Here is a 14,095-nt window from a genome sequence, read left to right as displayed (position 1 = left end):
AGGATCACCTCTAGTATCTAGTAGAAGACACTCTAATAATACATTTACAGAGAAAAAAAATTCTGTCACACTCAAAGTTACAAAAATAAGACACTTTAAATAATTAGATCCTGCTCTTCCTACTCTGGTCTTATCCAGAAACAACTATTAAATAATGTCTTATCTAGTCTTATTTCTGCCACAGGTTATTTAATATCATAAGAATATCACTTAGTCTCCAATGTTCTCATTTATGAAATGAATGGGTGGGTCAATATGATTTCTAGGCCTGTTCAGGTTTAAATTGAATGTCTTAAGGTATGCAGCACTTGGTAAACATGCACAAGGCTTTTTAGATATCATTTCAACAGTAATGGGGACTTCCCAGCTGGTTCAGTGGTAAAGAATCCGCCTGCCAAAGCAGGAGCCACGGGAGATGCAGGTTTGATCCCTGGGTCGGAAGATCCCCTAGAGGAGGAAATGGCAACCCATCCCCGTATTCTTGCCTAGAGAATTTTAAGGACAGAGGAGCCTGGAGGACCACAATCCATGGGGTTGCAAAGAATCAGACGTGACTGAGTGACTAACACTTTCACTTTTCAACAGTAAAGGATAAACCTGTAATCATTCCTATCTGAATCTGAGATACTCAGAAGTCTAATCAATATAAGACACTGGGTAGTCTGGTTCTCTCCAGTTCTTCAGTGTGATGTAAAATGTTTTCTTCCTTTCTTCTATGGTGCTATGCTATGCTATGCTATGCTATGCTATGCTATGCTATGCTATGGTAGGTTTTACATAAAGCTATAGCCATATCCTAGATACTATGTCATATTACAGAAAGCACTGAGTCAAAAGAGCAGAAAAAGTACTCTCACTTCCTTAAAAACAGAATGAGATTAATTTTAAAAAATCTGCTTGCTATGTTTTTTTAATGTAAACCGCATATAAATTGTAACTTGGAAAAAGCTGTGTTTTTATTTCTTATCCGCATTAAAGTAGAATAACAAATGAAGTCTATACATCTTTACAACTAAAAATCTCATTCAAAACACTGCACTACTCACAGAATAAAAACTAGATTAACTGCATATTACTGCATCATATTTACCAAGCATTTAAGCAGATTTCTGAAAAGAATAAATCCCCAGAAAAATACTTGTAGGAATAAACAGAAGAACTCTTAAAATAACTTTATACCAATTATGAAAAAAATTACTAGAAAAACAAATTAGGCATAAATAAATTCTTGTTTTTATCAACTTTTAAGTGACCAAACATTCTTCATTTTTTCAAACATTCATTGTTAAGGGATATATTATTAAACTATCATATTTAAAACTATTAAAAAGTTCTTATTTCCATCCTTCCTGAAATAATCAGGAGGAATATCCATGAAGCATAACTACACACGAATTAAAATCTTCGAAGAATACCTTTTTAAAAAATGCCAAATAAAAGATGAAAGAAGAAAAACATCACATATAGGTTATAATTTACTTATAATTCACTGTACAAATGAGGGATGCCAAATCACAGGAAACATAATAGTTTTAAGAACTGTCACAATTTCATCCTTTGTGATAATGATTCCTAGGATTCGAAGTAGTGTCTCAGTTTTAATGACAATCTCATTAACCTAAGTTTCATCCATAGGAAAAAGATTACATGGAAAAAAGAAAGGCTCATTTTTGGCTTAGATGTAGGCAATGTGATGGCCTAAACAGTGTGTCTCAAAATTCATTAATGAATATCATTTCATTGGTCACCTTTAAGGAAATCAATAAAACCACAAGCACACTTATTAATTAATACCTAGCGACTTCACTTTCACTTTTCACTTTCATGCATTGGAGAAGGAAATGGCAACCCATTCCAGTGTTCTTGCCTGGAGAATCCCAGGGACGGGGGAGTCTGGTGGGCTGCTGTCTGTGGGGTCACACAGAGTCGGACACGACTGAAGTGACTTAGTAGCAGCAGCAGGTAGAAGATATGCCACTTTGTCCTTGCTTCCACTGTTGAGTGACATATTTTTAATGGCACTCCCTCTTACCCTCAAAAGTATACTACTTGAACAAATAAATATTTCCCTTTTTTCAACTGGGTTAATCACATGTTACTGTAACTTATCAAAAAGGAAGCAAACTCACCTCTCTGCACACAGCAGCTATCTGTGCTTCATCCATGCATGTCTCTGTGACAACATCAGTGAGGGATCCCCCAGCCAGGTACTCCATGACCACAAACAACTCATCTCCCACCAGGTAGCTACAAGAGAACATACCGAATACATCCACACTTTCACTTTTTCTAAATACACGGCACTCTACGTTGAAGATTTCAATTATTAGACACCCTGATAAAAAAACCCAGAAAGCTGGTAGCTCGGATAGCTAGGAAGAACACTGAAAAGGTGCTTCGTAACAGCACAGAAAAGCAACAGAAGGTCATTATGATTTTCCTAAATCACTTTAAAATTTGCCCACAATTCTAACTTGAGTGTGTACACAGATTATCCCAATTAAAATAACCCAGTATGGTATGAATTTCCAGATGATGGAGGCTTCCAGGAGATGGAGACCTGGAAAGATTAGGTAACTCATACAAGGTCACATAGCCAGTAGGTGACAGAACCAGAATCTGAAACTAGACACAACTGGTTCCAGAGCTTACGGCTTATCTTAACCACCCATGCTTTACTGACTTGAAATACTATTTTAAAAAGCAGAGAAATGTACCTGGAAAGTTTATGTCTATGAACATGGTCTCCAGAGGTAGGCCTAAAGTCTAAAAGTATGTTTTCTCTTAATCCATTCAAAACAACTTTAAATATGGAAATTTAAAAAATCACCTATAATTCCCTATCTCCAATACAATCGCTACTATAATCTCATTTATTTTTCTACTATTCTTCTTTCATTCACATAGACATCCTGCTTTAAAAACAAATCTGTTGTAAGGGAATTTCCTGTTGGCCCAGTAATCAGGACTTTGTACTCTCACTGCCAACCCTTGGGCAGGGAACTAAAATCCCATATGCTGCAGAGTGTGGTCAAAAAAACAAAGGCTGTAAAATACATAATTTTCTCTTCTGCTTTTTGTTCTGTTATTTAACGTCAATTCCTAAATTATATGAGGTTTTGATAAACATGCTACTTTCCCAAGACAAAATCTGAAATAAAACTGACCTGAAAGTTTAAAAAATACAGAGGCCAATCACCTCTGTATCAAGACATGAACCACAGCCAATCTTTCCTTAGTGTTTCTGCTCCTGATCATTTGGACTTGTTGTGAGCACTAGCAACAATGTCCTTCATCTAACTGCCTTCTCCTGATTGCCAGCTGATGCCTAAGTAGAAAAGGGACCTTCTAAACTGTGACATAGCCTTCCCTGGTGGCTCAGTTGGTCAAGAACCTGCCTGCAGCGTGCGAGATCTGGGTTTGATCCCTGGGTCAGGAAGTTCCCCTGGAGAAGGGGATGGCAACCCACTCCAATATTCTTGCCTGGAGAATCCCCAAGGACAGAGGAGCCTAGAGGGCTACAGCCCATGGGGTCACAAAGAGTCAGACACGACTCACTGACTAACATCACAAACTGTAACATGCTGTTTTCACCTCTCTCCCTACTTTGAGTTTACTTTCCAGTGTTGACACTCAGCCCTAGTCTGGCTAATCTCCAAAATCATTTTTCTCCCAATGTTTAAGAAATATCTCTCTTTACCTGTCCAAGAAATTAACTATGTTGGGATTCTTCAATTCTTTCATCACGAGAATCTCATTAATGATCAATTCCTTCTTTGGCTGTTTCTGTAAATTAATCTGCTTAATAGCAACCTATGGTGGAAATAGGAAAAAAATCAGAACAAGCTTCCTAATCCTCTTAGAAAATCATAAACATTAATAAGTTAATCATCTAATTTATTACATACATCCTATACAGTGAGATTATAATTTACTCATAGGCAGTGCTTTAACTTCCACACTGCCTTTGCACAATTCTTTGTAATACAGAAGCCCCAGTATTTTCGGATTTCTCTTGAAATCTAAACCCAAGGTCAGTCCAGTGCCAGGAATTAATCCTCTTTTCATCCAAATTGGGAAAAGTTTTTAAAATATTTATTTATGAAACTAAACACATAATTAATTACTTCTTTTTTCCCCTCAATAAGGAAGATACTATAAAATTCTCTAGAGTAATCCTTCAACATATTCAACTGAAAAAGAAATTCCTCATTGATTATTCACAGGCAGACCTAGGTTCTGCCTATAGTAAAAGCTAATGGTAACACCAAGAAGTATGAAAAAGTTGCTTACCTCTTGTCCCAGTGCCACATCAGTAGCAGTGAAAACTGTGCCAGAAGCCCTAGGGAAAAAAGAGACACAAGCAGATTTAAGATTTCTAAATCATTTTCATTTATAATATCCGGAGACTTTATACTCAAAACAACTGAAAGGGGATTAAAGAACACCGAAGACTGAACATCTTTTAAAAAGGTAAAAGCAAAAACAAAGGGGAGAAGAACAGGAAAAAGAGGTAATCCTTGTGGCGAAACTTATATTAGAAATTTGTCATAAATTTCAGACCTACAAAAACATAGAAAAAAGATCAGACAAAAAGAAATCAGTAACATATACTCATGGATTTATTTCCCTGCTTAAGAAACAAAGAACTACAAACAAATTTAAAGGTTCTTATGTGGCCTTTCCAAAGGCATCCGCCCTCTTCCCCAAAGTAATTTGTGCTGGACATTCCCTCTGTATTCGATATGCATAATTGCCACATGTTTCTCTATACTTTACTAAGGACACAGGTGTGTACCAATACAGAAGATATTTAACGTATTTTTAAAACTTCATATAAACGATTTCATTTTATGTATTTTCCCATAATTTGCTTTTCTGATTCAACACTGAATTGAGGGCTATCGTCTATGGGGTTGGAGACTCAGACATGACTGAGCAACTAACACTTTCACTTTTTCATACTATTATTTATTTATCCATTATCAGGCTCAAGGATACTAACATGATTTTCAATTTTTTTGTTATTAAAACCAGAGGTGCGATTAAATTTTACTTTTAAAAGGAAATTCATAAAAGTTTTCAAAAAGACTTAAGCTCACTCTCAAAACTCCCAGAATACTTTCCAGAATTAACATTAAGAATTCAAGATGTTCATTCACTCTCAAGCAATAGAAAAGAAAAAGATTTCAGTTAGCATAATTTTAAAATACAAATTATTGGGAATTCCCTGAGGGGCCAGTGGTTAGGACTCTGAGCTTCCACAGTGGGAGACCTGGATTCGATCCCTGGTCAGGGAACTAACATCCCATAAGTCACGTGGCATGGTCATAAAATAAATAGTTAAACAGATAATAATTTTTAAAAATACAAACTATTGAACAAAATCAGAAGGGCAGTAAAATTAAGGATTCATACTCATGATGTATTTAAACAAAGAAAACACTATAAACTTGTAGTAAATTTTCTCACTGTCCTTTAAATATTTGCTGGACAATTTTCCCACCCATCCAATCTCTTACCACCAATGTGAAATCACACTTAAGAAGCAGCAATGTACAAGCACTGCTAAGTAGTACAGTATTTTAATAGCATCTAGAAATAAGTTCATTACTTTTACACAAATCCAAGAATACTACTCAGAGAATACCATAAGTGTTCAATGTCAGTAGGCAAAAAAGACATCAAGCCGGACATCTAGAAAACAAAGACTATTCTGGTAATACAGTCACAAATACTTACCCTTGCCCAATTTTTTCATATCTTGTGTATTTTTTCTTAGGGTCACCTATGCTTACAATAGTTCCTATTTTAAACAAAAACAACAAAAATTTGGAAATTCAGTCAAGCATTTTAAAATTGTAAACTAATTCTGATAACATTATTTCTTTTAATAAACCCCACTGATTTTAGAACATACATAACACTAAGTTTCAAAAATAATGTATGCTTCAAACACAAAAGAAATAAATAAAAATTAAAAAGTACCAGAAGAAAAAAGATACATTATTTCCACTAGGTTAGACCTCCTAACTAATGTCTTGATTATCCTACCACTTTCTAAAAAATGACGACATTACAGAATGACCCACTATACTAGCTTTCCTGAGACTCAGGGGGTTCTTAGGATGTGGGATGTTAAGTTTTAAAACTTAACCGGTCAGTTCCTGGCGAGAGGACAAGTTGGTCATCCTACTTTTCATACTCCACTGAAATGTATCAATATTAAACTAACAGTAAGTTATAAAACTACTTACTATGAGAAAAAAATAAAATAAAATATCCAAATGAAAAACCCTAATGGCTTTTCTAACTCTTCTCCTTTATCTATCTTTCAATATATTTAGTAAATCACTTATTACTATGAAGATTACTCTAATATAAACTAATCACACATCTGTTTAAGAAAAGTTCACAAAGCCACAACTAAGAAACAGGTTTTAAAATAGGATTTTGTTAAAAAAAAAAAAAGTTATGACTTTGTACATAAAATCCTAACATAGTCTTATTACAACTAAGTCCAAGCATGAGAAAATCACACTAAATTTTCACTTAAACTTTCACAAGGTAAAAGGAGAGAGGGGCATATCAAAGAAATTCACAAAAATAAGCCAATTTTATTTACTTAGGTACTCAGGCTCAAGCCTATTGCCAATCTGTAATATTTTTCCTAGATGCCTCTAGGTCAGTGTCCTTTAGAACTCTAGTGGCTATAGACCTGTAATGAGATACTACTGCTACCCTCTCTCTGGCCTGTGTGTATTATTTCCAGTGCTTGATCCAGGCCAATGACAGCTGATGGATGAAAATGAAGGAAAAAATATATTTTATGCTCACACATATTATCTAGATAAGACATTTGGTTTAGTTATTTAGGACATTTTGTATTCTACAGGTGTGCATAAATATACACAAACTTTCTTTGATAAAGTTTCCAATTAGGACTCTTAGATTTGGCCCTCTGAGAAGACATATTGCTCCCCAAAATACTGACCATTTCAAAGACACAGCTCACGAGTTGGCACATAATAATAAGCAGGCAAAGAAGAGTATTATTTTGGCTTTACTACATTAACTGAATCTGTTGTTCCTAGGAGAAAACAATTTAAGCCAAAATATAAGGTATAAATTAAGACCCATCCAGGCCAAATGTTTCAGGGGCTGTTAACAATTTAAGAATAATGTAAAATGTAGGCAACATACTTAATTTCTCCATAATCTCTTCATCTGTCATTTTGGCCTTCTTTTTCTGTTTGTCTGAAGTCTTGGCACCACCATCAACATTAGAATCACCAACTGGTGCAGGAATAGGATCAATTACAGATCGTGTATAAATCTGCAGAGAAACAGTTAATTACTAAGACTTGAAGAAAAATATTTTTAGGTATTCTTAACTGGCACACTATTCAGTTCTTTGATTTCTGACAAAATCTAAGTTGTTTTCAGTGTTCTAAAGAATGACAGTAATACTTTCAGACTTGTTTTACCAAAGACTGATAACTAAGAGGCAATTTGAAACATTTTTCTTAGGGACATCATATACATATGTTAAAAGTTTGTACAGCAAAACAGAAGATCTGTAAATGAAATTAAAGATAAAAAATAATGTGCCAGAAATGAAGCAGAAAGAAATATAACTGTAAAAATAATATTTTTCTACAAGAGAGAAATAAAGAGCAAAATAATGGAAATCCTGATGTTGCAATGTGAAAGTGTCAGTCACTCAGTCATGTCTGACTCTTTGCAACCCCATGTACTAAAGCCCCCCAGGCTCTTCTGTCCATGGACTTCTCCAGGCAAGAATACTGGAGTGGGTTGCCATTTCCTTCTCCAGGGGATATTCCTGATCTGGGGATTGAACCCAGTGTCCTGCAATGTAGGCAAATTCTCTTCTATCTGAGCCACTAGGGAAGCCTAACTATTATTAATTTCCACAAAAATTTTTACACAAATATAATTTCTATCATTTCATTTCAAACAGTCAATTCTAAATGGCAAAGAAAATAGAGCCCTCTGTCGATGAGGATGCAATGGCAGTCAGAGGTCTACAACTGTTTACTGGGCCAGCACCTCACCATGCTCTACTTACTTTATCTCTGTTAGTATAGGGAGGAGGACAGGACTCTTGCTGTCTCTAATGGTGTTATTGTTAAAATTCTCCCATATCTGTTAGAAATTTCACTCCTGGCAGCCTCTTGAATGATACTAATGTTTTAACAGAAATGTTAAATGGGAGATAAAATACACGCTTTGGGTAAGAGGTAAGAGTCTAGACTTAGTACTTCTCTGCACTGAGATAAACAAAGGCAGAGAAACAGATGAGTTCTCTGGAAGAGATGGGGCAATGCAGAAAGAAAACACAATATGCATTTTAACTTTTAAAGACCCATTCAACTTTAATTTTCAAAAAAATTAAAGTTTTTTGACAGTGGTATTTAGGTAAAGATCTCCTAGTTAAATCCCCCATATTAAAATATTTTCAGCAGGAGGACTTCTCAAAAATTGTGCATGCATATATTCAGTCATGTCCAACCATCTGTGACCCTGCGGACTGCAGCCCACCAGGCTCCTCTGACTGTGATATTTCCCAGGCAAGCATACTGGGGCGGGTAGCCCTTTACTTCTCCAGGGAATCTTCCTGAGCCAGAGATCATCTCCTGCATTGGCAGGTGGATTCTTTACCACCGAGGCCAACTGGGAAACCCTTTTAGAAACCCTGGAAATCAAACACAGACTGCTGTTTTTTAAAACTCACATGCACAGACACACAACCCAGTTCATTAATCAGAAACTCACTGATTTTGTATGATCTGGTCGTGGGGCAATAACAGGAGGAGGAGTCTCTTCATCATCATCATCTTCCTCTGTTACTACTGCTGATGTTTCCGATCCCTTGGTGTTCAGCTGCATTTATCACATAAGCAAAGTAAGGGAGATAAGTCAAACATAACAATAGATGAAAATACAACTATCTCTTTTCTTTAACATACTTGAAAATATATTTACTAGCTCACTTCAAAGCAATAAAACCTTACTGGTTTTAATCTAGTCATTTTTAAAGGTAATTCTATACATTACAGAAAAGTTTATGAAACAAATGTATATAGTAAATACCAAGTATTCTTAAGAGAGAATACTATATAGAGAATTTTATACCCTTTAAGCAAGCCCAAAAAGTAAACAATCACTTCATTTGTTAAGACCAAAAACAAAAATCCTCTGGGCTTTGTACAAGTCAGAGTTTTTCAGTTATTTAAAACAGCCAGATTCACCAGAAAAAGTGTTGGCTAACAAAGCAAAAGAGCAAGGCATTATCCTTTATACAGAGTGTATTATTTGCAAGGTGGGTGCTAGATATGGATTTTACATGTTATTACATATAGTGTTCAAATAACTCCAGGAGACGGTTTCCTCCTAACTGAGGAATTGAAAATAAAACAGCTATTACTTGCAGGAGGTGTTTGTGCTCACATGATAACTTAGATGAAATCTCAGACAACTCTGAAGATTCTGACAGGCTTCTTATTGTTCAGTATATTTCCATAGTCTAGATTCAGTAAGATGGTGCCAGAGGAAAATGCTGGCAAGTTCTTTGTATTCATGGTTATACGTGAAAACATTATCAAAAGTAACTAAATTGCTCTAACGATTTTAAGTTTTAGTTACTTTAAGCATCATTGGAGGAAATTCTATTTGCTTAACACAGATTGCTCAACTAATCAAGTACCTGTCTAAAAGCATATATCAAGTAGTTATTTCTGAAGGCTGTAATTTATTTTGGAAAGTAAAATAAAAACTAAGATTTGTTTTGGGTAACTTAAAACAAGAGCTATAAGAAATAACATATTAACTTACTGCTGGTGTTCCAGAAGGGAAGCCATCTTTCTCTGAATACAAAAGAGAAAATAATGCTAAGTGAACAATTCAAAAAATAAAATGACTTTTACACAATAAAGGAAGAAAAGACAAAAGCAAAGCAAGTGAAATGTTCTTACACTGATATCATTTTGAGTTGAATTAAAACTTAACTCTGTAAATTTGCTAAAAGTCACTGAATTGCAAACATCAAGTGGGTGAATTTTAGAGCAGAAAATTATACCTTAATAAAAAATTTTATTGGAAACTAAACAGAAGTTTATTCATAATGATATTTTTCTCCAGCAAATTGCCTATCAAGGAACTTAGAGAAACCAACAGTAATTGTATAAAGGAAAATTACTGACATAAATTTTGATCAATATGAAAGCAAATCCCTGAAGGCAAAACCACAGTTCATGAAGACTAAATACCACAATATTCATTCTGGAGTTAGAACAGCAAATTTTGTATTATCCTTTAAAATGCCCAGACACACAAACATACCATTTTCCGTTCAGACACCGATTTTTAAAAAATTATTCATTTATATATTATTCATTTAATTGCAGTTGGGAATAAATCTGACCTTTTGATAAGGATGTACTACTAGACTACGTAAAAAAGGTCTAAATTTGCCAAGTGGACCTTATTGTTTCTGAAAGGATATAATCAAATAAGTACAATCAATTAAAACTAAATGTATAATCTTAGCTCAATCATATTATTTCTTAAAACTACATGTATGACTTAAGAGGGCAAAGAAACATATTAAATGATAATAACCCATGATGAAATTAGCAAAATCCACACTGAGGGAAAACAGGACAAATGATTCTTTAACAAATAAACTTCAAGGAAAAGACAGCATGAGTTCTAACCTGAGGGCAGGAAGCCTACATAACAAAGAGATTCAAGAGATACAATAATTGACTGTAATGTATGGATTTTTTTCATAGGCCTTATTTGAACAAATAAACTTAAAAAAAAAAAAGTCCACTATTCTCCAGTTCCTACCTGATGATATTCCAAATCTGAGGAATAAATTCTTTGAGTTCCAAAGCTTATATTTATACATGTGATGGGTTTCAATTTTTGAGTGGAAAACATTTTTTATTTCAAAGTCTGTGCATTTATATACAGTAAGTTAACCTGTCCCACTAGCAATAAAAATATTTCTAGTTTGAACATGTCTGTAAATCAGCCTCTTTCCCATCTGCTTCTGGAACTCATTGAAAAGCAGTGAAGAGGAAAAACAAACAAACAAAAGGCCAAAATATCCACTTTGGGCCAAACTAAGAGATTAATATAATCTCCAGACTCCAAATTGTACATAAGAGCTGCCCCCACTGGTTTACAAAAGGCAGATCTATGCAGAGGAAAAAGTAGAGACAACCACCATAGCTTAACTCTTATTTTCCCAGAAGCAATCTTTTTATCTAGAAGTGCTCCATAACTCTGCAATCCCAGTTAAGCGAGCCTGTTACCATGGTCTGATGTCTTACCAGGAGGAGTAAAGCTCAGATATTTCTGCTTCACTGTATTAGAGTCATAGAACTTCAAGACGTCCAGCACTGCCTGAGGATTCTTCTTTTGCTCTAGTTTGGTGATATTGGAGGTCTGTAGTAATCGAGCCCACTGTTCTGGCATGCCCTAATGAAAAGATATTCAGAAATTAGTTGCTTTGAATTGCTCTAATAAGACCAATTTCAAGAGGAAAGTGACAAAATATATAAAACAAATCAACCAACACAACTGCAGGTTTGACTAAATTCTAAAAGGTCTAGTTTTCTAAATCTAAGTTGCAAATTATAATCAAGAGCCTCAGCTCCCTAGGAAAAGGACACATCCAACCACAAACACTTCTGTACAAAGAGAAAAGCACTAAGAATTCACAGTTTATATGTGTACAGAAAAGAATACCTGAAGGAAAAGTTTGAGCTCTGCTTTATAAACGCGTTCCACCTAGGTAAACTTACAGTGAATTCTCCAGTAACAGCATCAAAGCCAACATGGATGGTATGCTCAAAATCAGACGGAGGAGAAATTTCTGGCCTTTCCTTCTCTTTCTTCTTACTTCCTAGAAGGCATTAAAAAAAAAAGCCTTTTAAAAGGTACTCGCAATCATGTTTATAGTCTTCCCAAAACAGACTAGGAACAAAATTATTCTAAAAAAGAGATTTTCCCTAAAAACACTGGCTGATAGGAAGCTGATAAATCAAGCATAGAAACCTCATGGGTGTGGGGTGGGGTGGGTGGAGGGGGGAGGGAGTGGGAGGAGTGAAGGCTATTGTCAACCAGTGTCCTGATTAAAGAAGCACACAGACTGACCCAACAACAGGCCTGAATAAAAGTGCTCAGGACAGAAGAGACAGTCCCTTAGAATACTGTCTCTCTCATTAATAAAGAAGTACACTTCACATACTGAACAACTTGGAAAACAAAGTTTATCAAGCCCTGTTTCTGTATTTATCTAGAAAGAGTAATTTACATTACTACGATTATTGATAACATACACCATGTGAACAGGTAGTTTACAAGGACTATGTCATTTTTTTTGTGCAACTCTTCTTCCTTTTTATTGATGTTAATAACTGTTACATTTTAAGATTTCCCAGTTTTCTTGTGGTTCTACCAATTATTTTTACAACATTTCTGCCACACACCTATCTCTGTAAATTCAAACATATCAGTTCCATATTCTTCCTCCACCTAACCACCTTGCTCTCAGAATCTCTTAATCTGCAGCAATTTATGTCAAGACTTCTGGCAGAGATATCAGTCCCAGGTCATTCCTTCACTTTTACGCTGTGCGAGAATCGACTGTTTGTATTCTGTGTTCTCTTCTTCTTGGTCTACACCCTTCTTTTAATTGATAGCTCTCAACTAACAGTATATGTATTTAGATCGAAAATACCACCCTCCTCTGAATTTCTTCTAAATTTCAGTGTTGCTATTTAGAAGGCCAATGCCACTTTCTCATTTTGAACTACTGTTGAAAATCAACTGATTATATATACACACAGGTCTATTTCTGGATGTTCAACTCTGTTGCAATAATCTCTTTACTTTATGTCAATCAGACTGGATTATTGTAGTTTTATAATAAGCATTGAAACTATTAATATACAGTATAAGCCTTTTCTTTTTTAAAAAATTGTTTGGCTCCATTCTAGGTCTTTTGCATTTCCATGTGAATTTTAGAGTAAGTTTGATAATTTCTTTAAAAAGTCTGCTGGGATTTTGATTGAGACTGCACTGAATCTATAGATCATTTTAGGAAGAACTGATTTAATAACAATATTGTATCTTCTAATCCATGAAAGTAGTGACTCTCTCCATTTATTTAGGTTTTTTTTCATTCCTCTAAGCAATGTTTTATAGTTATCAATGTACACATGTTACTGCTTTTGTCTGATTTCTGGCACAGTATTTCAAAAAGTCTGATGCTATTGCAAATGGTACAGTTCTTTAAATTTTGATTTTCAATTGTTCATTGATGGCATAGAAAAACACAGTTGATACTTAAATACTGATCTTGTATCCTGAAACCTTAGTATGAAGCCTTACTTAGCATTTTCACAGCTCATCACAGGATTACCTAAAAAAATTCAATTGTGCTGCTGATGAATGAAGACAGGTTTACTTCTTCCTTCCCACTCTGGACTCCTTTTATTTCTTTTTCTTGCATTGGCTAGAACCTTTAGTACACTGCTGAATAAAAGTGGTGAAAGGTGAAATCAGAAAATTTTTCCTGATCTTAGGAAAAGCCATTAATTTTACCATCTAATGTGATGCCAGGCTAGGTTTGTCAAAAATGTTAAAGGCATTTCCTTCTATTTCAAATTGGCTGAATGCTTTGATCAGAAATGAATATTAGATTTTGTCAAATGTTTTATCAATTTGTATTGGTAGTCTCAATAAATTTTTATTTCATTGATTTTTCTGCATTTTTTATTTCACTAATTTTACACATTGACTTTTATTATTTCTTTTCATCTACTTACTTAGGATCTCACCTGCTCTTCCTTTCTAGTTTATTAAAATGACTTAACTGAAATCACTGATTTGAAATTTTTCTTCTCTAAAATGGATGTGTAATACTATAAACGTCCTTTAAGTACTGCTTTAGCAGTATCATACAGATACTGGTGTCTTAACCTGTCATTTTCATTCAGCTTAACGTATTTTCTAAATAGTGTTTAATTTCTTCAGAAGTTTTGATTTACTTTCCAGATAT

The 14,095-nt window shown here is 34.7% G+C and overlaps 1 protein-coding gene across 1 annotated transcript in view; it reads right to left on the bottom strand.

Moving 5' to 3' along the window:
- Nucleotides 1-14,095, bottom strand: part of PAK2 (p21 (RAC1) activated kinase 2) — an 83,031-nt gene that overhangs the window by 14,873 nt on the left and 54,063 nt on the right. Inside the window, exons 3-11 of the mRNA XM_069556870.1 lie at nucleotides 11,835-11,935; nucleotides 11,361-11,508; nucleotides 9,856-9,887; nucleotides 8,797-8,904; nucleotides 7,204-7,336; nucleotides 5,743-5,806; nucleotides 4,294-4,342; nucleotides 3,701-3,813; nucleotides 2,130-2,247 (exon numbers count right to left, since the gene is read on the bottom strand). Coding sequence (XP_069412971.1) covers nucleotides 2,130-2,247; nucleotides 3,701-3,813; nucleotides 4,294-4,342; nucleotides 5,743-5,806; nucleotides 7,204-7,336; nucleotides 8,797-8,904; nucleotides 9,856-9,887; nucleotides 11,361-11,508; nucleotides 11,835-11,935 — 866 coding nt within the window. The remainder of the gene's footprint in view (nucleotides 1-2,129; nucleotides 2,248-3,700; nucleotides 3,814-4,293; nucleotides 4,343-5,742; nucleotides 5,807-7,203; nucleotides 7,337-8,796; nucleotides 8,905-9,855; nucleotides 9,888-11,360; nucleotides 11,509-11,834; nucleotides 11,936-14,095) is intronic.

The sequence above is a fragment of the Ovis canadensis genome, chromosome 1, assembly GCF_042477335.2.
Source record: "Ovis canadensis isolate MfBH-ARS-UI-01 breed Bighorn chromosome 1, ARS-UI_OviCan_v2, whole genome shotgun sequence".
Lineage (NCBI taxonomy): Eukaryota > Metazoa > Chordata > Mammalia > Artiodactyla > Bovidae > Ovis > Ovis canadensis.
The sequence above is the reverse complement of the archived record's forward strand: the minus strand, read 5'-3'. Positions and strand labels throughout refer to the sequence as shown.